Source organism: Aulostomus chinensis, chromosome 15, assembly GCF_037954235.1.
Source record: "Aulostomus chinensis isolate RoL2024-O1b breed Wild chromosome 15, RoL_Achi_v1.0, whole genome shotgun sequence".
Taxonomy (NCBI): Eukaryota; Metazoa; Chordata; class Actinopteri; order Syngnathiformes; family Aulostomidae; genus Aulostomus; species Aulostomus chinensis.
The window spans coordinates 14,386,379-14,412,999 of NC_141334.1; the positions used below are offsets into that span (position 1 = coordinate 14,386,379).

The window sequence follows — 26,621 nt, forward strand, 5'->3', positions numbered from 1 at the left end:
CCTACCTAAACTAAGTGATCCCGGAAAACTGGTTCATATGGAACCTCAGAGCCTGAATGTCCAAAATGGACACCGAATAAATGAAGCGATTTTCACGTAGTCTGGATGAAAAGTTAAAGAAACACATCCCCTTTTATACCTCATGGAGGAAAAACAAAAACAAACAATCATCTGTGTGTTTATCTCTCTACCAGAAACAAGTGGAATAAAGAAAGATAAAGACGCAAATAAAATGTAAACACATCAAGTTGTAGCTTGAAACATAATGATGGATAGGGATTATTTATCTTCTCCACAGTACATGCAAAGAAATCCATCTGTTAATCCCTTGTGTGCATAGATAAATCTTAAATATCCATACTGGAAGAGAAAAAAAAATGCCTCTTACGTAAAGATCATGAATAGCTTCCGCTTATCGGTAAGATTATGCGTGACACAACTGCAGGGTTTGATTTTGCAAAGATAAACATTATAGTCATAGCAACGCAAAACAGATGGAGCCTTGATTATTGTTCTGACGTGAGTGGAAGTGCTTCCCCACGTCCTTCGTGTGACAGCAGGTCAAAGGTTAGATACAAGGGACTAAAACACAAATCTATCAATGACTTAATGGGTGGATGAATGAATCAAAGTGCATCGGGCAACAAGAGTCACTTCATTGACTATCTGAGGATCCATTCATGCTCCTTCAGCCTCCAGCTGCCTCCACGGTCGAGCACTGAGATTCAGCCTTTTCTCTCTTTGCAGCCGAGGCTTTTGAAAGCAGAGATCATCTGGGATTAAGCCGCTATAATCTCTCTTGTGATTGACAACAGTCATCCAGGCAGCTGGAGGTCAATCTGGATCTTCCTAGTGTAAATTACAACCTTGCTCACAGGACACAGAACGAGCAGGATGGCCTCCGCTCATCCAAAGTAGTGGGATTGGTACGATGAAGTAAACACTGATATGAGAAGGATGCAGGAATATGCTCTCTCAGATTGTGTAACAATAGCTGATATCTGGGGTAGAAAAGTGCAATTTGTTTTTAGTCATCCGTTGCGTAACTGTGCAAAGATCTTGGTTTTAGTCGACAAAACAGTAACTCCAAAATATCAAGCAGAAAACTCTGTTCTATTTTTGTTAGTTTGCACTGCAAATAGAGGCATTTTTCTGGCACAAAAAGGGGGGGGGGGGGCTATATTCACAACATCATACCTTTCACCTCAGGAGCCTTTTCCAGTGTTGCACCTCACTGGAGTGATCAGACAGGAGTGAGTTACACGTTCTGAAATCGAAGGTGGTATGAAGATCTAAACGCACCATCGATTTTCCTCCCTGAAAAGCAGAAAAAGACACTTTTCAGGCCTGAGATGTACAGAATAGTCGTATCGTTTGTACCGACTGTTGGATACAAAATAAAAACAGGACAAAATCAGATAAAAACTTCATAGTGAAAAATATTCCAATGCTTAAAAAGTAATGTTAAAAAAATTGTGAGCTAAAATTGTTAAAAAGATACCTCCAGATTTCAAGATAAAAAGTTAAATATTCATATTAATATGATTTTCTTATGAACTCTGCCTTTTATTTTTGTAATATGGAACAATTATTTCATGAAGGTTAGGTTTTGAGGCTCTTATTGTAGTTCTTTGTTTTACCTCCTTTTCACTAACCTAAATCATATACACCGTTATGTATGTGTGAGTAAACATTACTGGCGATAAAAGGATGCTGAAATAGAAATTTCTGTTTTTCTGATGCATGAAATTTTTATATTGGTTAACCAGATTCTCATGATTCATACACTGATTTATTATTATGTAGCATATTCTATCACTATCTATCTTGTTTCTCTCATTGTTTCTTTGAGAGAATTTTATTTTCAGAAACTGTAGTTGAAGACCCCTAAAGTGTTTGTATTGCACAGGATTTGTGTGCGTGTGTGTGTGTGTGTGTGTGTGTGTGCGTGTGTGTGTGTGTGTGTGTGTGTGTAAATTCATTCTCAAAGGTGTGTTCAAATTCAGATCTCTTCAGTGGTTAGTCGAGCAAAACATGACTCTGCTTTTCCATTCTGAGCGATGCCTCCACCTGCTGCCGCTAGAGGGCGACGGCGTGGCGCGACAGAAACGAGCTGCAGATGTTTAATGGAGTCAAAGTTCTGATGGTGTTGGAGGGATATTAAAAGGATCATTTCTCCCGTGTGATGTGTATGATATTCTTGGGTAGTTTCTTTATTACACACTAACAGATGTGCTGCAGCTTTGCATTTCGTTTGAAATGTATTGGGAAGTTAAGGGGAACATCTGCGTCTTCTCCCTACGCGCTGGCGCAGACAGAGGCGAGTGGAAACAATCGAGAATTAGAATACAAAACTGCAGGTCTGACATGAATTTATCTTCCAGGTCCAGCTTTTCTGGTTGTGCGAAGTTTGACTGATGTCACCAATCAAAAAGACACACGCCATTCATCTACAAAACAAAGGGTCCGGATGTAGTTCCCATTCGAACTGATTTGATTTCTAATTGAACTTGCAAACACCAGAGGGAACCAGAGTCAAGATAAACGTCATACAAATCTTTTTTTTTTTTTGTCTCGATATTATAATCAGAGATTTTCTGACCACTAGAGGGCGCTCATGTTAATAAATAATGTCAATGTTTCTTTTCCTGTTAATTCCTCTACAGGAACATGTCTGGGTTTGTTGTGTATTTGCTGCTGGCCAATGTATATTTGTAATCTGATTACATTGTTCTCTCTCCCTCTCCCTCTCTCTCTCACACATGCACACACGCACACACACTCACACACGCACGCTCTGAAAACCTTGTTATATTGCATCCAGATGTTGCTTCAATCATAACCATGTGTTCCTTCGTCAAAGTTCTGAGTGGGTTTTGCTCACGGTGAACACAAAGGGGTGTCCCAACACCGCCCAAGAAAACACGGTCCAGATTGTCACATCTGTGTTCATGTGGTCAGTGATAAACGTGAGCGGCCATATTTTTACAAGACAGACAATCAGAGGTATCATTCATTCATTCATTCATTCATTCATCTGAAACAGCAGGAGGAGGTTTGGGGCCCACCGGGAAACAGGGGGGTGAGGGGGGGGGGGGTGCAGGCCTGCTGCGTGGGAAGCTGCATTCATGAAAGCAGAAGACTGACAGAAGGTTCAAACTGTTCCTGGTGCAGCACCTCAGATATGAATGTTTAACGTTATTGTTCATTTGCTTGGTTATGAGATTTGTTCATTTATCTTGTTTGTTTGATGCTCTGTGATTAAAAAAAAATAAAAGATGAACTGGAGGTAAGCAGCTACGACTAAATTAGTCAAATAAAAGGCAGAATCCACCGTTATTGTTGAGAAAGTAAAGGACAGAAAACAAAGCTTAGATGTTCTGAACTGATGTGGCTTCTCAAAACATCGACTGATTTGATTAAAACTCAAACATCCCTTGAACTCTGTATGAACAACGTTGGCATTTTTCAGCGGCTCCCATTTCTAGGCGAAGGTGAAGATTTATTCTTGTGGGATTCAGCGGTGAGGAGGAGTCAGGACATGAAGGTGAAGCCTGCGTGAGAGGTTAAGCACGACACCGACAAGAAGACTCATCAATCCCAGTTCGGTGAACCGAGATTAGAGAGGAGATCAATCACACTGATCAGGAACATCTTGAACACACACACACACACACACACACACACACACACACACACACACACACACACACACACACACACACACACACACACCTCCTGGAGATGCTGAGGTGCTTAACTGTAACTGTGTAATAACTGTCTTGTCTCACTCCTCTGTTCCAACTCGTGAGAATTTCTACTGTACCTTTTAATCTACATTAAACTCTGACCCTCAACAATAGTCCCCATCCTAATCTGAACCTCCTGGTCCTTAACGACCTCTTTTTTTTTTGCCTTCTATAAATTATTTTGAAGAGATTGTGATTAATTTTTACCCATATTTCTATGAATAATTCTCATCCCTCACTGATATTTACGCCGTCATGGTATAATGTGGTTTCTTAGCTTCTTAGGTCTCACTCTTCACTAAGGGTACATTAAAAAGTTACTTTGTGCTTAATTACATCTTAGAGTGCTAATGAAGCATTACTTAAGCATAATTTAACAAGTATTAATACTTTCATTGAACCTTATTGTGAAGTAGGGATCAAATAATACTACATCCTAACTCCGCCAAGTTTTTCCTCCCATCATCGCTATAAACATAAACACCATTAATAGCGTACCCTACTCGCAAAGTGTTATGGCTGCTTAGTAAAAGTAATTTCACTCATTGCTGGACGAAAGCTGACTTATTCTAGTTCTTATCTCATCCTACCAGGATCCTTGTCCTTTACCAAAGTCTATACATTCATCCTTCAGGGTGACAAATGACCAGACAAGTACAGATGAGCCGGCTCAAGCTTGGCCTTTGACACCACACCTCACCTACCAGGTGTCTTGCACATAACTGCACCTACTGTGTAAAATAAGAATTTTAGGGGGGGGGGGTGTCCTCAGGTAACGTCGTCATTACTCGGGTTTGTGTCACTCAAAGTAGTCAATTTCATGTCCACGACCACAATATCTTTGTCACCCAACGTTCTTCAAATTTTTAGAGCAATTTGATATTTTTACCCATCGCATGCAGGTGGATCGTCTTTCAGAATAGGAGATGATTCACAAAGAGGGAGAGCGCCAAGGTCACACACCTCTGTCATTTCATCAGCAGGTGATGAGCACTTGTCAGCACGGAGGAAAACGTACAAAGGAGGTTGTCGCTGGGGGTCGGGTGGGGCTGGGGGTGCAGTCACATATCCTGAAGACGTTAACGTTCATATTCTCCATGTCACCAACACCTCCTCTGAACATGCGATCTGGTCTTTAAAGTCTGCTGAATGATGGCCGTCTTACAGTCACAGCATGTGATGGAGCTACTTGCTGTAATATGCATAAGAGCAAACAGACACTCAATGGATCAGGCTCATAAACACACATACATACATATATACATACATTCATATATACACATATATGTATATATACATATACACATGTATACATATATACATATAAATACATTCACATATACATACATACACATATATACACACTTATACATATATACACACATATATATACATACATACATATACATATATACATACGTATATATGTGTATATATATATATATACATATACATATATACATACGTATATATGTGTATATATATATATATATATATATATATATATATATATATATATATATATATATATATATACACACACACACATCCATACACACATTTATATACACACATACACATACACACATTTACACACACACACACATATATATGTGCATCTGATAATATAGCTGTGGCCAAATATATTTGTAAACAACAAATTTTAAAAGAAATTGCTCAAAATGTAAATCTTTTCTGAAACAGAGGGGTTGAAAGTAAATAATATAACAACACCAAAGCCGTGGCTACTGTTAAGACTAGTGGGGAGACAGCAGGGGCCTGTCATCCACAGGTTTACATTGATTAACTGGATTAGCTGTGTGATGAAACGCACCAGGCTTACTCTACATCAAACTGTGCTGCAGCATGAAAGTCTAATTAAATTCTTTCAACCTTTATTTGACCAGGTGGGTCAGCTAAGAAGAAATTCTTGTTTACAGTGATGGCCTGGCAAAAAAAAGCTCCAGTAAAGTCAACAGACATGCTGTGGAGCAGCAGGGAGCGACAACTTTCCCACTGATCAGATTTAATACGAAACAGAGTGGAAGTGCGCAGCCGGGCCGTGGACACAGGTGAGAAGTAATCTTGGCCAGCTTGGTTGATGGATTTGCTCTGAAATATTGAGCCATTTTGATCAAATCGAGTCATCTAGGAGAGAAAATCTGGCGCCTGGAGTGGAGGAGGAGGAGGAGGAGGGGGGGGGGGTGGAGAGTATGGCGCCAGGATGTTAAATCTAAATTTCTGTCTTCAAGCTTCAGCGGTTGAAGAAAATCTAATTGTTGAGATCGAAAAGAAAAGTGATGGAGACAGAATGAGTTTGTCGCCTGGAGTTTTACATCCTAGTAATAAACATTTGAAGCACATAGATTGTACGTGCTGTTTACAGGTTCACACGGGGGGCTTATCCTGTCTGCCCCTCCCTTCCCCCCTTGTTTTTAAACACACATGTACCTGTCCCACTGGGTAACCCCCACCCACCCACACACACTCCACACTTGAATGCACACAGGAATGCGAGGGGAATGACACAATCCTCTAAATGCAGAAACCTGGTCCACTCTGAGCTCAACGACCACCCTGATGAATGGCCATTCAGATACACCACAAAGCTAGGCTAGATTCACACTATACGCCGGGGTCAGGGGTCACGCAAAGCACTGACAGAAGTAGAAACCAGAGATGAATGCCTGTCTCTCTTTTAAACACGGTGGCACAGAGATTCAGAGATACCACAACACACACACACACACACACACACACACACACACACACACACACGTTGGAGTAAAAAATGCTTACAGGAACAGTTACTCATTGTTATTTATCTCAACAACATGGAGGCTTCACTCGAGCAGGTTTGTAGGCCACACAAGAGCAATAGAGAAGAGAAATGAGTCAGTAACAGGGAGATAATAAAAGCACATTAATCAATGGAACGCAACTCTCCCCTGAAGCTCAGCTAGGTTAGCCCGGTTATGGCAGCTTTTGGAGAAAGAATAAAGTGTGTGTAAAGAGAGAGTTTAAGCTACTGCTTTGCTATAAGCTGCTCTCAGCCTGAGGCGCAGGAGAAGAAAAGAACATCTCTTCATGATTAAAAGGGCTGAGGACCAGGAAGGGAAACATAGGAGAGGACAAACCTCAAGCCCTCGGGGTAAAGGCTCTCTGGAGAAAGAGAAGGTAGAAAAGAAAGGCGGCGAGAAAAAGTAAAGCTGGAAAATGGCAAGGAGAGGGAGACGCAATTCTCACCCGCACTGTCTCTGGTTTCTCTCTCATTAGCAGAAACGGGAAGACGGGGTAGATGAGAGGCATGTTAGGAATAACGGAGGACAGAAATCACCTTCACATTTTTGCTATGAACTTAGACAGGAGAGATATTATCTAAAAAAGAAGAGAAAAGAACCAAGGACATCCACTAAACATCTGTTAGCAATGAGCGGAGCTTCAAACACATCTAGTAACATGAGTGCTTTTGCTGAAGATGGAGCCGCTTCATTGTTTGGATTTTATTTTTAACTCGGACCAGCTTGTGACTTGTTCCACCGTCGTCTATATGACAAGTATTTGTGGAGTTCTGCTGCTGCATTCAATGCAAAACTTGGATGAGAGTGAATATCTCCAGATGTTAATAAGCCGAAACACGAGTCGTGGATGGTAAACACTTGAGAGTATCTTTATTATGAATACACATTAGCCTACACACCGGACGGTCATCAAAACACTTTTCACTATTCATCATTTCAACATCAACTTTACTGTGATCTTCAATATGAAGACCACATTTCCCATAATCCTTAAAGAAATGTCTCTTCTTCTTCTTCATGGCTACACCAGTGCTTTTGACCAAGGCCGGTCATGATATGAAGTTAGAAAAGAGGATGGAGGCACACGGATAGAATTGTTTCACAGATGTTTGGACAACACTTTCAAGTGATGCCGTACACGGTTGATCATTTTCAGCACCGAAGTCTTCAACTATTAACCAGACGAGTGATTTTTGAATCATTTTTAGTCAACTTCCCCTCTGCCACACCCATCTTTTATGATGCTAAATAAAATTTGAGTTGCTAACTAAGAGCATTCACAAAGCAGAAACCAGAAGTGTTTCTTATCAGAGCACTGTAAACTGTTTAGAAAGAAGTGACGTGCACTTTGAATTCCATGTTAAGTGTCTTTTCAAGGATGTGTAAGATCCATTCTCCTGTCGTACTGCAGGTCTGTGAGCCTCCAGATGGAAACTACATGAGCCCTAAATGCCAAAATGACTGCTGTTATCCTTTATGAAATGCAAAGTCTTTCAGCAATGCTTTGAATGGAGGTCTGTTTTTCTTCTCCAACAAGAACTTGTAATAATGTGGTGGTTATGGGGGCTGCTAATCAAACAGCAGCTCACTTAATTAAAATTCCACCCTGAAACCGATGGATACTGCTGACTTTAAGGTAGCCACCTTATCTGATAGACGCTGAGAGCATTTAGCTTTAGAGCATTTAGCTTTAGAGCAGAAGTCGAAACATTAAGTCAACGATACAATCAGCAGCAGATGAAGGAAAATAATGCAGAGGCCTTCAAAATGTCAAAGCAACTCTCTTAAGAACACTGAAATGTGGCTAAATTGAATCATGAAGGGTTTTTTTTTCCTTAGAAAACTGGCATTAAAGGTCACAAAGACAACTGAATGGCACTGGGAGATGAATCAGTACATAGTAAGAGATTTAAAACCCCATATTAGATGAGCAAAAACAAGGTCAAGGCCAGACATAGCTTCCCTGGTACAAAGAAAACCCACTCAACAGTGTTCTTGGGTCTCTGAGTCCACTTGGTCCTTGTTGAGTCTGAGTGTAATAAAAGTGAGCTGCCAGCAGAAACACGGGCAGTAGAAACAACCGCGCACACTCCAAGAGAAACACATGGAGTTACCGAAGATTACAATTCCCTCTGAAACAACAAAAGGGTTGATGTGTGTGTGTGTGTGTGTGTGTGTGTTTGTGTGTGTGTGTGTATCCCTCTCTTGTCCTCTCACGTTGCTGAGCTGGAGAGGGGAAATCCAGACTGAGGATGAGCGTTCAGATGAGTACATCGCTCTTGAAAGTTTGTGTTACACACCACACCTGAGTAAAGAGGACGTAACTGTGCAATCAAATGAGTGACAACACACTGGAGCTGTTGATGTAGAAGTGGGACCCAGGGGGCTGTATGAAGACACATGGAGGTGCAGCACTTCTCACATGGAGATGCAAATCCTTGGATTGGCACTGATGTTCTTTTTGTGTCCTTTGGGTGAAAGTCACATTTTACTGAGACAAATAATTCAGTCAGCAGCCAGTTTTCTTGGCTACAAGAGGTGACCTGTCTCATTTTAGTTCAGGAACAAGTCCTTAGATATAAAAACACTGACCACTAACAGGAAGGAGGAGGCAGCCTGCAGCTACCATGGGTAACCGGGACAGCCTGTAGACGACACAATCAGGCGGATGTCACTCATCTTTAAACGATGACTATATATATATATATATATATATATATATATATATATATATATATATATGTATATACACACACACACTGGTGATATATACTGGTGATTCATCAGTTCTGCTAATGTCTCTTGGGAGTTCAAAGCGGGTCACAGGAGAGGATCCTGAGGGGTCCCAGGACATGGTTGCACCTGTGTGTGCTGGTGGTCACGTCCAGGTTAGGAGACTAGAAGGTCACTGTTGTCGTAGTGCTCTTATTCCGGAATGTCATGGTCTGGATGCTGGAGAGAATTTTCCTCTGATGTCCCGCCAAAGTTACTCCCATGTGCAGAAGGTCTCTGTAGACAGATGAAAAAACACTTAAGACAGAAAGAAGGAGAAGAAGAAGAAGAAATACTTTTTTTTTTTAAACATATTTCACCACTATTTATTCTCTATGGTTCTGACCCGTTTTGTACCAAACTTTGAATAAAAGCTGTATTTCCTGAAGTCAAACTGTTTGAAGAGGTTTCAGCAACCACTAAAACCTCAAGCTTAACCCCCTTGACCCAGCAGACAGGACGTGTATGTTGAACAGTTCAGATAAGAAATGTGGATATAGGAACTGACTGTGTGGTGATCTGGGCCAGCTGGTCTACTGAAGTCAGTCCAGCTTGCAGGAAGCTGTCTTCGTAGCGCTCCATTTTGATGGCCCTCAGCCATTCCCCCACCGACGCGCAGGATGAGAGGGCTAAAGGTGCACGCTGGTCAAGCAGGGGGTAGGAGGGCCTGGGGAGGGGGGTTGGAGAGCAGAAACAATAGACCAACTTACACACACTGTCACCTTAACAGCAGTGAGGAGCTTATATATATATCCTGCAGCCACATTCCAGTCGTCAGCCAGAGGTATAATCTGAGGCTGAGTGACTGACAGGGACAAACAATGGCACTCGTCAGGGGTGGCGGGCTCTCTGCTGTATGCTAGCAGGCGACATGCAGAATGTGGAGGAGGGGAAATGGGCACAGCAAGAGGTTGACAGCTCACAGTGGGACATTAAGGTGGTACATGAGATTGGGCAGTGGGAGGCTGATGACGGTTCTGACAGTCAGAACACTAAATGGACATGACGAAAGGACAGACATGCTTCCTGTTTTCTGGTTGATCTAATGATGAATTTATTTATTTTTTTTTAAACTGCCACTCTGATCTCAACAGACAGATGTTCTGTCAATCACCCAAAAACATCTGCTCTCTCTCACCCTGCGCCCTCTTGAGCCACAATTTTCAGTGATGCGGGGTTACGGATCAGCTTGTCCAGAGCACTGACAAGGTCCGCGAAGCGAGGACGTGCTGAGCGGTCCTTCTGCCAACAGTCCAACATGAGCTGGTGCAGGTGGGTGGGGCAGTCAGGGGGCGGGGGCAGCCGGTAGTCCTGCTCTATGGCGTTGATTACCTGATAAGGGGAAAAAAAAATTACAGAATTGGTTCAATGTTAGGTTGCTTGGAGGTCTCAAATTTAGGTGAAGTAAACAGGAAATAATATAAAAGATGACGTTCCTTGACGTAATTTGACCCAAGCTGTGTCTGTGTGTCTCTGTTCCTTATGCTTGAGCAGAGAAATGTGGACAAGTGTTGGTTCTCTTCAATCAAATGTAAGAGTGTGGTTCTAGACCTGCTCTATTTAGAAAGTGTCAGAAGATAACTTTTACTGTGATTTAGCGCTAGATCAATTAAATTTATAAAACATAAGATGAAGATATTGCACCAAACCCTCATAGGACGCCTTAACTTACGTCTTGGTTGCTCATGTCCCAATATGGTCTCTCTCCAAAAGACATGACCTCCCACATAACAATGCCATAGCTCCACACATCTGAGGCTGAGGTAAACTTCCTGAAGGCTATGGCCTCCGGTGCTGTCCAGCGGATTGGAATCTTCCCTCCCTGCACACAAAACAGTCAATACTGCAGACTTCACATAAACACGGTCAGGCAGGACTCTGTCTGTCTACTACCAAGGGACAATAAGAGGCTTATAATGTTCCTTTATACAAAAGACAGGACAGGCCCTTCTAGCATTCGCAGTTTATCATTGGTAACAAAATATCATCCTGTTAAAATGCTGACTGGAACCACTTCAATGCCTGGTGATAACTAGCTTTTATCTCAAGATAACACAACATAAGATAACATGTTATAATGAGACAATTATCTTATTATAACAAGAAAATGACTTATATTGAGATAACCAGTTATTTGTACCGTCATGTTTACCGTAGATTACTAGTTTATTATCTCATTATAACACTTCGTTGTCACGTAATAACAGGATAATATCCCGTTTTCATGAGATAGCATAAAATTAATTACAAGTGTGGCCTCTCTCACTTTCTGTACTTCAATAAGAATAATTTCACACAATGAGATCATTTGAAGTTCACAAAATGTGTATGCCATTTTCTTGTTGTTGTGTAAAATTAAGTCAAGAGAGCAGTATCATATTTAAGTTGGACATTAAAATTCAACACATCTCATAGAGACTCTATAGACATAACTGATGGCAAGTCTGACCAGTTCTTGGATGATTTTCTATTTCTTCTAATATTCTGTCTTGCGTTTTTAGCCTTTGTGATTTGATTTCCCACAAGGCAGAACTAAGGAGGGTTGTGGTCTCACCAGTGAGCTGGTGTAGGTCGGGTCAGAGGAGTTTTCCTGCAGGAAGCGAGACAAACCGAAGTCAGAAACCTTGCACACCAGGTTGCTGTTGATCAGAATGTTGCGGGCCGCCAGGTCTCGGTGGACGTAGCTCATCTCTGCCAGGTACTTCATGCCTGAGGCGATGCCGCGCAGCATTCCTACCAGCTGGATGGGAGTGAACTGGCTGTCGTTCAGCTGCAGCGGAGATAAAACATTCAGCTGGAGCATGAGGGAGGAGAGATGGTGGCTTTCAGAGTGTGTTCACTGTGTCACACTGACCCTCAGAAAAGAGTCCAGGGCTCCGTTCTCCATGAACTCCGTGAGGATCATGACAGGACAGCTGGCTGTGATGATCCCCTCCAGGTGGATGATGTTAGGGTGCTGAAACTGCCCCATAATGGACGCCTCGGATAGGAAGTCGCGCCTCTGCTTGTCAGTGTATCCGCCTTTTAGTGTCTTTATTGCAACATAGTTTTCTTTTTTTCCAGGGACCCTCAGTCGCCCTCGACAAACCTCTCCAAACTCTCCTGCAGCACACAGACACACATTTGAGCCCCTTGCTTACCAAGGTGTTGCGCACACTAGAAGGGCGACTGTCATGTGAATGGAAAGCTTGCTTGCAGCTAGTTTTGCCCTTTGAATAACAGCTGCTAATATTGCTAACATATTTATCAGTTAATTGCTTTATGCTGCAACACTGAATTTGGTCTGATAAGAACAACAGACTAATTTTAAATGTCACTGAATCAATTTAACATAGTAAATTAGATATACTCCTCATAATGTAATTTCCAAAGAGGATTATCAGCTGCAGCTACACGCATCAGCCAAAAAACAATCTCAGAGTCCGAGGCCACAGAAATTGTGACCATGTTTATTTTTAATGGGAAAAGCATACAGCTGGGGCTTACCAGCGCCGATAACCTCCTCGATCTTTACAAAGGAAACATCGATTTCCTTAGCAAATTCGCGCACTGCCTCATTAGGGTCCTCGTAGGTGAAGGGGTCAATATAAACCTTGACCCCTGCGAGAGAAAGACAAACAGAGTCGTGGGAAAGGAAGAGGAAAAATAGGGTTAAAGAATTATGAGCAGCAACAAGCCCAAACACATTCAAATATGATTACTCATGACGTGGCTAAGTTGTGAATCATAGCTAAGGTTTAGTGAGCGCGTTCTTGCTTTGTTACCTTGGCCAACAAGATACTGGCTGTTTTTGTCGCTCAGCTCCGGGTCCTTTATTCGGCTGTGTTTGCTGCAGGTACAAAGAGATTGGGACAAATAAAGGAAGATTAGATGGCAGTGGAGTTAAATGAAAAATGGATGAACACTCCTGATGTTTCAGCCCGATGTGATGCAAATCAATTAGCTTTACAATGTGACGGTTCAGAGGCAGAAACAATAACAAGATGCCTAAAACAAAACAAAGGGTAAATGAGCAAATAGCACACGTTGCATGATTATATGATTTTATTTGATGTTTAGGGTTATTCATCATGCTTGGCCTCACACACAAAGGTCAACTTCAGACTAACACCCTCTACTTGACCAAGATGCATTAGGTTGAAGAACCCTCTTGGTTCTAAAAACACTCTCGCGCATGCATTGGTGAGGATGGTGAATGTCTGAGCAAGCGTCTAAGGTTCTGCTCTTTGACACAAGCAGCTCCATTATAATCCAGCAAGACTGTAAAAAGCCCGTAGCTAAGGTCTTCCTCCTTTTCTCTCCCACCTCACAAGCTTAAAATAGCAATAATACACCACCCTTAGTTAGTGGCAGATCAGGGCTTCAGCCACTGGTTTGTGTGCTTGTGCGTGTGCACGTGTGTGTGCGCGTGTGTCACAAGGTCACAGCTATTGTTCCCCTGTCCTGTGGAAACAGGGTTGGGACGCCTGCATCCTGTCTCTCCCTGCCTGGTACCTCTGCCGTCATCTCTCTCAATCGCTCTCTCTCTCTCTTTCACACAACACGTACACACACACACACACACACACACACACACACACACACACACACACACACACACACACACACTACCTCTGATGGCATTCAACACTATTTACTCAAACAATGAAGCCTGAGGAAAGTGTTCTAATGAGCAGGATAACTTTTAGCTGTGCAAGCAAAAGGCATCACAGGCACGGCTTTGTGTCTGAACCTGCTCACAAAGAAAAAAAAAACCTGGTGTGGGTAAGAGAATGCAAATCTACTGTTGATAAGATAGGATTTGTATAAACAAAAGAACAAAATGGTGCAAAATCGTAAAATCGGGGTCACCGTTGTCATCGCTTACCCCCCTTTTCTATTTCCTGTTAGTCTGACTTTCCCTTGTTCTCACCGTATACAGTAGGCAGCCACTAAGACGAACGTGACCAGCAGTAGCATCCCGACAGCGATGAGGATGCCAGGCACCAGGAACTGTGAGGAAGAGTCTTGACCTGGGAGAGGAGACAGAAGAAAGAGACGGAGATTTGATGTAATCGCAGAAATCATGACATTGGTAGTGAAGAAATATGCAAGGAAAGTACCAAATAAAGGAAAGAAAGAACATGACTGGATTTTAGAGTATGAAAGAGGCTCAATACAAGGACGCCAACTCAAAACAAGGACACGGGCGATAAATTCATAACAAGAGAAAAAGAATCTGAAAAACCTTCCCTATGGAAAGAATGTGTGGAAGGAAATAAAAACCCAGATGTGTGTGTGCGCAAGTCTTTGAAAATAAGCAGGATTTGTTTTTTCTTACCATCAGGCAGGGTGCGGAAGATGGCTGCAGGACTGAAGCTGCCATAACCAGCCAGCGTGCGCGCCCGAACCTGCACCTCATACTGAGTGGCCCGTCGAAGGTCCGTCAGCACAGCCTGGTTTTTGTTACTCTCTGTGTAGTGACACTGATCCTCGCTACGCCATTCCTGTAGAATGAAAACAGACTTAGCTGGACTGAATGCGAGAGTGACGTGGTCACAAATGAGGAGATGACAGGGATCGCTGTGGGAAAAAAAAGAGAAGTTAAACAGACGGAGGACGCGAGGAAGAAAATATTTTGCGCAGAATTTAACTGTAGCCGAGTTTTAACTTGTGTTCTTCAATTTTCTTTTCCACCTGATACTCAATTTCAGTATAATAACACATAAGTAGACAACAGCCGTTTTCAGACTCAAAGACCTACGAATAGCCGTAGCGGAGTTTCCAGCTTTTTGGCCGGATAGATAATGTGAACACGAGCCATAGTTTCTCTCCAGGGGGCCGCAACAGGAGGCGTAGTGTAGTGGGACATCCTGATAACACGTCACATGTTATGTAGGCATGTCCAATGACATCCTCTGCATGGAGGCTGAGGAGCTCATGTGTCTCAGTAGCTCCCCAACCGGCCAACTTCCAAAATGTTCTTTGTATCTTGAACTTAGAACTCACAGGTGAAGTTATTCTCATCTCTCTCTTGCGTGTTAGTGGTGTCAGTATGTTTTCCTGAGTTTTTTAAGTCCCGCTTGATAGGGTACGTCATCATCACGCCCTGAAACTCTGTGTCAGAGTGAGCTGACTGTTTAGCTCAAACTTGTTCCAGCAAAAAGACTAGGGTTGGAGGAGGCAGTGTGAATGAATGTGATGAAAATCAGGAGCAAATTAGCTTCAATATTGGAGAGTGATTCACCCAAATAAAGCTCTCTGCGCCCCAGCTCTATGACTGTATTTGAGTCATGTTTTCCTGTATTTGGTCTGTGTAAAAACTAACTGCACTATTAATACCACACTAAATACACACTACTAAGCACTGTACGATTCAGTCTTCAATTGATATTCTACAATGTATTTTTTATTGTCAAATGTGTGTTTGGCTAGACCTTTGAAAAGGCTGCAGGCAGATTTGTTTTCAGCTCTCATCCACTACAAAGTCAGTGTGCAACTCCATGTTTATATATACATTTGTTAAGGGGTTTGGGGAGTATTTTAATACATAGTAACACTGTAATAACACCAGATTATTAGGTGACCTTTAAGCCAGGAGGGTTGAGAGCTGCTGTCAGGTGGCTCCTACCTTCTCACAGTAGCGTAGCTGATACTGCAGGATGGTGTAGTGCGGCTGGACAGGAACGGACCAGTGAAGAGTCAGGCTGCTCTCTGTGGAGTCACTCTTCCGAATCACAGAAACCAGCGATGGCACTGAACAGACAGCAGCAGAATGATAAACACCGCATGGAACTCTGGCTATTTATACCTGTCTAGCTATTCCCGTGCACCTCTTACCGTTATGGGTTGTGGTGATGTTGACACTTTTACTGGCAGGGTCTTTACCGCTGAGCTGAGACACCCCGTTGAGAGCCTGGATGGTGAAGGTGTATGTGGTGTGAGGCAGCAGGCCCCACACCTCCACCCTTCGACCCAAAAGACCGTGCTGTGCTGGTCTGTAGCTAACGCTGTTTCCACAGGACAGACACGGACCTTTGGGTGTCCTGCACACAAAGCATTTGACAGTGTAGCTCAGGTCTGTTCTGCCGCCGTTGTCCAGTGGCTCGTTCCACTCCAGACTGAGCGTGGTGTCGTTGATCTGGTGGACGATGCTTCGTGGAGCTGATGGAGGTTCTACAGAGATTAAAAAGATAAAAAGGAACAAAAAATATAAACAGATACACAGGGTTCATAAGCATTTTTACCAAAACGTTTTCAGAACTTTTCCACACCTGTAAGGAATATTTTCATCGTCATACATTCACTGAAACAGCCGTTTATTCAAAATACACAGATAAACCCATCTCAAAATTTACCAGTGTACAAATTAATGATCAACTACATTGTTTGGTACAATATAAACCTGAAATGAATAAAGAAATGCTAGCGAAAAGATGACCTAAACCAAATATACTCTCCAAGACTCTTTATTTATTTTATCGACTTTATCCATTTCTACAAAAACCCCCAAAACAAAACGTTTCCAGGTCTGCAAATTGCCATTTTCAAATTCCATTATTTTGTTTTAGGTCTTCAAAGACTGTATGATCCCTGCTCATAACATCAATTGAAAATAATCCCTCCAAAGCCCTCAACAAAGGACAAAACCATCAAGATATTTTAGTATAAAACCGAGACTAAAAACACACTGTCATTGGTTTGTTTTTCAATTGTTCTGGAATATTACACGGAGACTAAACTACACATTTTCACAGAGCTGGTTACAGGGCTGCAGAATGGGATGAAGAACCACCCATTACATTTTTGGGCAGATCTATTTAACAAAGTGAGGAAATTGGGTTTTTTCCCCCACGCTGCCATTGGCAGAGATGAGTTTTCTCCGAGTGCCCCTCTGTCAGCTGGGACACCAGGCCAAAGTGGAAAGATTTCACTTGAGACAAATCTGTCTAACGTAGTGAAATGCTACAGTCAAAAGTGTCACCTTATTCTGTTTTTGGGACAATGGTTGTCCTTCATGCAATGACGGTTTATAAAATCTCATACCTGATTGTCACGCCTGTCATATGATTTTACTGCTACTTTACCTTTGCGAGACCTGCACATGCGTTTCCTACATGCTGAAGACGTTTTCTTCAGCCTTCAGCATGTAGTCAGGAAGCAGAACCATGTTCCTGTGGTGTCTTCGCATCACAGTGGGAGCACATGTGTTGCAGGATTTGACTGGTGCAATTATGTCGGTCTAGAACTGGGTGATAATGATCGTCGTCTGAAAATTGTAAGAGGATGGTTATTGCCTCAAGCCAAGCATAACTAAAGTGCACTACCACTCTGGTGCTGTGAATGAGCCTCTGTTCCTGCCAGGGAGAGTTTTGTCACGGAGCCTCCAGCTACCTTAAGTGCAAATAGTGTTCTCATTGAAAACCCAAGTGGGCCGACATCACACACAGTCTGGGTGTGAGTGAATTCTGAACTCAACATCTGGGGAGTAGAGGGGAGTTTTAGGGGTGGTTACACTTTATTCATTCCATCGAGGCTGTCACAGTCAAGTAAAGCACTACTTTCCATGGGCTGGGATTTGCAGGTTGAAAGTGTTGCACACAACTTGAAAGTATTTGCGGAAATTACACAGGCAACATGGTTAAAAAAAAAAAAACAAGAATTCAAAAACAGACTAATTAAGTGATTAAATTAAGATAGAGGATTTGTAATTAAAGTTATCTGCAATAACAAAATTGGTTCAAATTCTAGTTTTATCACACCTGTGACGACAAATAGAAACTGCCAATGGCCTGACAGCGAGTTCTAGATTATTTCTCTTCATGGCTATTCCAAGAGAGTGCACCTAATTAAAAAGTCCCTCCTATTCACACATCCAACATGTGGCTGAATTAGAATTAGTGAATTTGCATGGAGGTGTCACTTGAGACCATCAATGCCTACTTCACTTTTGAGTGGAAACCCTACCCCCCACAACAACCTGCCACAAAGAACATGCATCTCAATGCTCAGAAGTAGGACAAAAGAAACAAAGCAGATTAGAGGAGTCGGGCTAAATGACATGAGGGGAGAAGAGAAATAGCGCCAGAGGTGGTAAAACACAGGAAGCAGGAGACGCCAGTGGTGGAGGACTTAGCACCTGCATGTGGATTCAAGCATTATTTTGCGTTTACTTACTAGTACATGGAGTGTCTGGAGTGTCTGATTCTGCATGAAGGTATCCAGAAAGACATGCACACCTGGACTCTCCCCTGTTGGTGGCCTGGCTGAATCCTGGACAGCTGGTACACTGTCCCTCAGTGCCCGCCTTGAACTGACCCACGGGACAGGCTGGGGAGGACAAATTATCATGATGTCAAATATTAGACGTGAGCTGCCTACAGATGCACTGTTTCAGTTTACTAAGCTGCCAGAGTGACTGAGGGAACCATGTAACAGGGTATAAATTATCACAGTAATTACAATAATGAATACACTAAATAACCAACCACTTGGGAGTCCTCACGAGGAAATGGTTTTTATAACTGATCTAAATATTGTGAGGTTAGCTTGAACAGAGCGGAGTAGGGAACTGTTCATCTGGCTATTGATGGACACAAATGTTTTTGGGTCAACAACTACAAACGTACAACTCTTCCCTGCTTCAGTCAGTGAGGTTATCTTATTGGACCACCATCCTTGCCCAAGCACTCATCAATGGGGACAAATTGATTAGTTCTACTAAGAATGTCCGCCTCAGGAGTGGCAGGTGTTGGTACACCTCAAAGATTTTTATTGCGGAAAAACAGACAACTCTTTCATTTTGCCTGCAGTGATGACACCCTCCCTGACCGTGCTGCTCCACTTTGGACCTACAGAGCACGTGCAGAACTCCAGGCCGATTAGGGGCCCTAACCCTAACCCTGAAGCGTATAAATACTCAAATAATTCAATTCCCAACTGCAAGATGTGTTGGTCTAATATTGAAAAGTACAAGTTCAGGCAGACTAGTGTGTTTTCATATATTCCAAGTATCCAGTTTTATTCTGACCAACGCACATCTAATACCAAATGAAAACTGTTGCAGCCATTGTTTAAACTTAAACACATGAAAACTAAACTTGTTTAACATGTTACTGTGTCAACTTTACAACACCTGAACATGCTGGGAACATGTTGAGACTAGGAAATTATACTCCTGTCAAAAGTATTAACTGTTATTCTCTGCAGGAAATTCAAGCAGCGTGAAACATCTGCCACCTTCATCTCCAAAATGTTATTAAAATACATATAAAACTGATGTCAATGACTGTCATTAGACAAGCCTGCAGCTACTTTTACACAGAGGTTACACAGTACTGCTGTAAAAATGACCCCACCATTGTGGCTATTTGTTTGTTTACACAGAACCACACAAAGCAGGGGTAATTCTGCCCAGCGTGAGTTTATATGGCATTCTTCTGCGACAGGGGTGTAATGTGAGGTTGAAAACTGGCTGTTTCCCTTTAATCTGAATATAATCTAAAATAATATTTCCTACTCAAAGCTGCCATTTTACTGATGAGATAACTTGGTTGAAAGCTACTAATCTTTTATTGAAACTTTAACTTGACCCCAACTCAGGACATCACGTTGTTTTGTAATGTTAAACCATAAGTGACGACGTACTGGCACACGGGCAAATAAAGGCTGGGCATGAAGCAGTATTTATAGCCTGCTAGTGCTTTACTTCAAAGACGCGGTTTACATATTCTAATCAAGCTCATCTAACCCAATAAATCTACTTGACAGCATTCATAAGTTTAACGCTAGATGCTTGTGTTTGACCCAGAAAATATATGTATTGTCTATGAAAGATAATGGCATTAAAGCAAAATCCATTCCGTTTTTAAAACAAGATGTCAATTTCATTTCGTGGAAATGACTGGCCTCTGAAGCAAATTAACTATTCAATCTTCTTACAAAGGCAATTTCCCTTTATGGTCTGTTGAGTGTTTTTTTTTCTTTTTTCCATCTCACAGCTCTCTTCAATGACAGAATGCTGCAAATGCCAACCTCCGCTTCCCCAGAAGCAAAATGTTGGAAATTATTTTTTGTTATGACAAATCATTATACCACCCATGGAGATCAAAACGAATCCCACCTTCAAACCCAGACAGATGCAACTACACATTTTCTGGAGAAAATCTAACATTTCCCTGCATGTTTCTTTGTTTTTAGTGCATTTGGTGTGTACATGCATCCTTGCTGGTGTGATGATGTGTGTGTATGCATATGTGTGTGTGTGTGTGTGTGTGTGTGTGTGTTGGGGGGGGGCTCATGCACAGGGCTGGTTAATTGGACTCATTAGACAGAACTGCTGCACAGCTCCTGAGAGAATCCTCCTGCTTCTTCCATCTTTTCTGTCTGCTGTGCTTTGAAGTTCTCAAAGTGGTATGATCTTCACCCGGAGCCGTGTCCCCCCTCTCTCACTCCTCTCACCCCTCCAGTCCTCCTGTGCTCCCTCTATCTAGGCTGAACCAGAAGTTGTCTCAGCAGTAAGCCTTTGACCCTGCTCTTCCCCTCTGAGATAAGTGCTGCGCCACCTGACCTCTTCCCGTCCCCTCTCTGTCACAGCTTTTTCCCTGTCTCATTAACTGTACCGGCCTCTTGCTTCCTCTGTGACGCTTCGACCCTCGGTGAACCCCACCCTCATCAAACCATTGTTTTCTTTGTTGAGCCTGCTTGCTCTGCTGCTACATGTTTACGTATGTGGTCGAACGTCACCTACCTGTACATTTTGTGTGTCCCTCAGCTGGCTCAAACCCTGGAAGGCAAGCGCAGGAGGTTGTCGGCTGGCCCACCCACTGGCCGTCTTCCCCGCAGAAGAGCTTCGGAGGCCGAGGTCGGGCCCCCTGCTGGGCGGCGTGCTCCACACACAAACCCTGCGCCTCCTGTACAAGAGTGCGGGGGACAGTCTCAGGGAAAGAGGAAAGAGCACTGACCAGGGGGGGACACTTCTTGAAAAAAACCCTGACAGACAGCAGCGCCATGCAGGCGCCCTGAGCCTGGAAGGCCAAGTAGAAGCCTCTCTTAGATAGAGGGCCCAGTCTTAAAGTCTTCACGTTGAGTTTCCGCTCCCCGTCCTTACTAAGCAGGAAGTCTGCTGCCACTGTGTCCACCTAGACAGGAAGAAAGGGAAAAGATCTCTTATATAATGGCCAACACACACACCTTCAACAGGGTTTTGCAGCGTTTAACCATTTCAGACAATTATACGTCACACATGTCTTAGATCATTCAACAAAAAGTACCGTGAGGAGTTGAATTGATTTATTGCCTCCCCGGCAGTCACTAGTGGCCATTTGCTACACTTTGCCTTGAACCTTAACTTTCAGAGACTTGAAACTCCCTCCAGAGAAAGGTAATTCATCATGGATAACATTCCATCTCTCTTATTGTAATAATAATAAGTGGTCATTGATAAGTGGTATAGAAATTGAGGAGCAGTCACTCGTGATGTTCAAGGACGCTACTACATCAGAGAGATGCTACAAGGCACAGCATACAAAAAAAAAAAATCAGTGTAAAACACAAGACAAAAGATACATGCTCAAGTTGTGAAGCTAAACATAATAAACCTGACAGAAATTCAGCTCTAATCAAGTATGTGACCAGACTTTTTCATGTGTACAACCGGATTTTTACACTTTAACTAAACTAATGAAAACCTGCTGCACACTAGAAGGTCAAAAATGATAAATTCATGTTTTGGTAAATGATCACTAGTCATTTAATAGCTCAAGTTTAGCTAGGATGTTTCAGCAGGGAAGTCATCACCCGCTCTTTGTCCGTCACCCCCCCATCCCACTTCTCGTATGACAGACAGACTACGAAGAGTCATGGCATAGTGAGGTAACCATGGAAACAAGCTAGTATTAAAAACTCACCAATCTACCTGTACCAAGAGTTTTTTTTTTTTTTTTTAAATTTTGTAACAAGTATAAAGTATTACTAAATTGAAATTAATGCAAAAATATGTGGTACAACTGGGCATGTTCTTTTAAACACCATGTATGTACACTGCATGCATACATGCCGCAGCTGTTATTTGTTTCTGTAGTGGAAGTAAAAGGCATTGCCTGCATCTTTTCACCTCAAGTTAAGCCATGATCCTGTTGGATTGACAAGTTGTCTACTATTACGAAATAAATCAAAAAAAAAATCCCACGCAGCCCCCTGAAGCGTATTTTGGAGGTGGGTAAGTGTGTTCTCTCTTCACGCCTACGGGCAGGTGTCACACGACTCGGTACCACCACCTGGCCTGCCCACCACTCATTGAAAATGAATCATATATTCGTGGCTCCCCCTGTCTAAGTGTGTAATTTGCTTCCCACGTCAGAGGTTGGACATGGGTGTACCTTGATGTAAGGGTTCTCCATCCATGGTGGGTAAGTTGCGGTGGCCTCGTTGGAGTCCGCCTGGTAGTAGTAGAGGTTAAAGGTCTCTTTACAGCTGCGGTGGTGGCTGCTTGTGGAGGAGCACTCCATCATGGTGAAACGCAGCTCCACGTAAACTTGAGACGCTCCCCGTCGCTGGATGAAGCCACTGCGCAGCCACTGGCTGGATGAGCTGCCGAGCTGACAGATCTGATAGATCCTCACGCTGTTGCTCTCCTCATCTAAACCACTTATTTCCTCCCACTGAGAGTAAAAAGGAGAAGAAAGAGTTGTCAGAATCCAAGTTCAAACCCCATTTGACCCAGAAACAGTTCTGTTAACCCTGACTACATTTAATTGCCCTGTAAAGATTTCTGCTGGTTGGTCACATTAAAAGTCTTATTCATCATAATAGTGTTACATTTTTTTTATTGCCCTGCTGCTTTACTGCACCTGTCAGAGGCCCGAGGGACACATGTGGCCTGCTGTGGATTCTGGATCTGGGTTGTTAAATCATTTCATGTGTCGAGCTGCAGCCCAGCTAGTGGGAATACCGGTCTCACTTGTCAAACAGAGCACACTGCTGCACACAGCATCCAGGACAGACGCTGCTTTCAACCCCTCAACACATTTTTAGACTAAAATACAAGAACACAATGAAGAAACCCTCCACAGAATTCTACATTTGTTGGAGAGTCAAATGCAACACGAAAATATTTGTATGTTTGACTTCTGAGTCAATGGCAAACAGGTTAACCATCACTTTGCTCCCAGGAGCAGGAAGCAACCACGAAATTAACATACTGGAGGCAGAATTTAGCAGATTTGCTGAACTCGAGAAGCTCAGAAAATTCAGTTATGTAAATATGTAAATCTTAAAAATCCAGGATGTGTTGAGTGAGGCAGAATACTTATTCTGAATGAATTACAGAACAGCAGAGCACCGAGAGCCAGGTTTAAATCTTTTTTGAAGGGAAAAATTTTCCTTCTAATCCAAAGTGAAATATTATTGGCTTTGGCAGCACATATTTCTGCAAACAAATGCTTGCGATCTGCGAGACGGTGCACAAAATACCCCATAGGACTCATTGGATTAAAAAAAAAAATTGTTTCAAGCGTTCAGGAGATTGTACAAATGATCGGTTTCAAACCATACTTTATAACAAGACAGTGAATTAGCCATAGAAAGTTTATTTGACTGTAAATCAGATTAGATGACAACCAATGGGTGTGTCCTACACAAGCTTTGGAGGACATCCTCTCTACTCTCTACATAGGTATATACACATGACTGTATAGTTCCTTGTTGTTTAGGATTTAGACCATTCTGCCAGAACATTTTAAACTGTAAAAAGATAAATTGAATAGCATGATTATCTCATGAATGTGCCACCTGTCAGAGTGGTAGAGATATGTTAGGCAGCAAGTGAAAATTTCGATCTTGCAGTTGATGCGTCGAAAGTTTGGAGCGACTGAGACAAGGGTCTTGTTGCGATAGCACGACGACTGCATCAGAGCTTCTCCAAAACTGCATGTTTCAAAGGTGATTTGAGGAACAATGAGCTCAAGGTGGTAGCCTGGCCTCCATTTCCTAGATCTCAGTGAACTTGAGCATCCGTGGATAGTCCGATCCATGGAGACTTCACCTTGCAACTTTGAGGATTGGAAGGATTTGCTGCCAACGTCTTGGAGCCACTTATTGGGCAGGTGGTTATTATGTTATGGCTGATCGTGTAAGTAAGACTTTAAAGTTTACATCTGTGTTTGTTCTGACTCATTAGGGGATGTTAAGGGATATAGGTGTCTTTTCTATCATGTGACTGAGATGGCATTAATGATGGCCAGAAAAAAGATTCAAATTGAACTTTTGCGTGTTTTGTGAAGAAACAGTGACCTTTGACCACCAAAATGTAATCAGTTTGGCCTTGAGCCCCAGCACAAATGTGTAAGAATTCTCTTAAGGCTTTCCTGACATGGCGTCAACATAAATGAGATGGAAAACCCAAAAAACACAATTACTTCGGCCTTGGCTGACGCCAGTGCAGAGGCCTGTATTTGGTCTCTTTGAAAAATAAATGTGACAACTGACTTCTAACCATTATTTCTAAGTACATTGGAATTTGGGAATATGTAATTGAAGAGAAAAGAAAGATGCCATCACAATCTTGTATGTAAATGTGAATCGTAACCAAACTGGTGCTTCACACAATTCACTGTTCAGATTTTTTGTTAAACCACCTTGCTACTCTTTTCGAATCAAAGCAAGTTTCTCACAAGAGAATCAATGAATGAAAAAAAAACGGAAGCATTTGATAAACTGCTTCACATTATAATGGCTGCTTGAACCATTTTGAGATTGGTTGGCACATTTCTTGAGCCCCAATTCCAAGAAATCTCTGTGCCAGCACCACTGTAACCGTTTTTGTACTAAGACATCAGCAAGTTGAGCTGTTTTGGTCTCTGACGTTGCTGGCAAAAATACCCTAGCAACCATAGCTCACTTGATCAAATTACAAATATGTCTTTTTTTGGCTGCAGCATTCAAAATTGTGGGCTGCCAGTGACTTCAACTCCAAGGTTGATGGGATGTATCAAAGCATCTGCTTTCAATATTCTCTGAATCCCACATTCACTCTGGCGTTTGCTTTATGCTGTCAGTTACCTGCCATATAAGGAACTCTCTTAGAGCCCAAGTAACAAAGGAGCAGCTGGAAGCCAAAAATCCCCAGCCACCACTACAAGGTCTGTTAGGAATACAGATAACGTAGTAAAGCTTGAGTTACATACCTCAGGTTTAGCACGCGAGAAGATGGTCCATTTTAAATCAGAAGTCTCAGTCTTGGTGTTCATCAGCACCTCTGTGGAGGAGATTTAAGAATATATATGTCATGCACAGCAGGAAATGTAGAAATTCCATGTTTTAAGAATCAGGAGTAAATTGAAAATCACTGGTATTAGGAGAGAAGATTGAGTCAATTATGTCCACAGGAACAGGCTCGCTACCCTCTCATATTTGTTTTCCTCCCCCTCATCTGCTCCTAGTGACCCAACTCGTCTGTGGTCACACTAAACCTGCGGGAGAGACTTTGCTTTTGTTCAGGGGGAGCAGGGACAAGTAGTGAGAGCGATATTATTGACCAGACCTACACAGGTAGAAACAGAGGCACACACAGAGACGTATATAAAGATTTAAGCCCTTGCAGTCACGATTTGTGATTAAAATAGAATTTATTTTTTTCTAATCTTTTGAGAGGCAGGCTGCCAGCTTGCAATCGGAGCGGTTCTGCTATGATTCAGGAGTCCAATAAAATCCAGGACCTGAACTACATGAAACTTGAAGCAGAGTTGGTTTTGGATGGAGAGGCCCCCCCCCATCCCCCCCACCCCCACCCCGCAAGCTGTTTTAACAGATTGTCCGTACGGAGCTGTGCATTATACAGATTGGATGAAGTTTTTGCCACAAACTGAACTTCTAAAAAGTTCTAAGAAGAAATCTCATCTCAAGGGTCAGGCAGTTTGATTTGAGCAATAAACAGGATTTAATGCGTCTCTCTTGTGTGCCATGATCACGGAGAGCACTTGCATGGAAATGGACGGAGGAGGAAATGGGGGTTTCTGTGAGAGTTGATGACTGAGGTTATAAAGATGTTTTGTTGAATTAGTCTTCCAATCCATAATGCCACCAAACATACACTGCAATCACACAGGAATGTACACACGAACACACTCCATCAATTACTGCAGATAAAGAGAAGAAGCCTCAACCCGTTGATGTCAACAAGCCTTTGTATTGTTACGGTTTTTCTGCATATAGGCAAGGACTGGAAGCAAATATTCAGATCAGTTCATTCAGTGGATCTTGATAGACTTCATTAAATAACTTAAAAATACAACATATAAATGGATATTGCAAGTTAAATTGA

At 42.4% G+C, this 26,621-nt stretch overlaps 1 protein-coding gene across 1 annotated transcript in view; it reads right to left on the minus strand.

Moving 5' to 3' along the window:
• Positions 1-7,403: 7,403 nt before the first annotated feature.
• Positions 7,404-26,621, minus strand: part of LOC147248862 (ephrin type-B receptor 4a-like) — a 37,264-nt gene continuing 18,046 nt past the window's right edge. The window contains exons 2-17 of the mRNA XM_086225601.1: positions 25,486-25,556; positions 22,681-22,962; positions 21,051-21,441; positions 18,479-18,631; positions 16,142-16,477; positions 15,933-16,057; positions 14,643-14,808; positions 14,235-14,334; positions 13,087-13,151; positions 12,809-12,922; positions 12,177-12,424; positions 11,877-12,092; positions 10,995-11,144; positions 10,461-10,654; positions 9,831-9,989; positions 7,404-9,559 (exon numbers count right to left, since the gene is read on the minus strand). Of these exons, the coding sequence (XP_086081727.1) occupies positions 9,448-9,559; positions 9,831-9,989; positions 10,461-10,654; positions 10,995-11,144; positions 11,877-12,092; positions 12,177-12,424; positions 12,809-12,922; positions 13,087-13,151; positions 14,235-14,334; positions 14,643-14,808; positions 15,933-16,057; positions 16,142-16,477; positions 18,479-18,631; positions 21,051-21,441; positions 22,681-22,962; positions 25,486-25,556 (2,882 nt within the window). The 3' untranslated portion in view covers positions 7,404-9,447. The remainder of the gene's footprint in view (positions 9,560-9,830; positions 9,990-10,460; positions 10,655-10,994; positions 11,145-11,876; positions 12,093-12,176; positions 12,425-12,808; positions 12,923-13,086; positions 13,152-14,234; positions 14,335-14,642; positions 14,809-15,932; positions 16,058-16,141; positions 16,478-18,478; positions 18,632-21,050; positions 21,442-22,680; positions 22,963-25,485; positions 25,557-26,621) is intronic.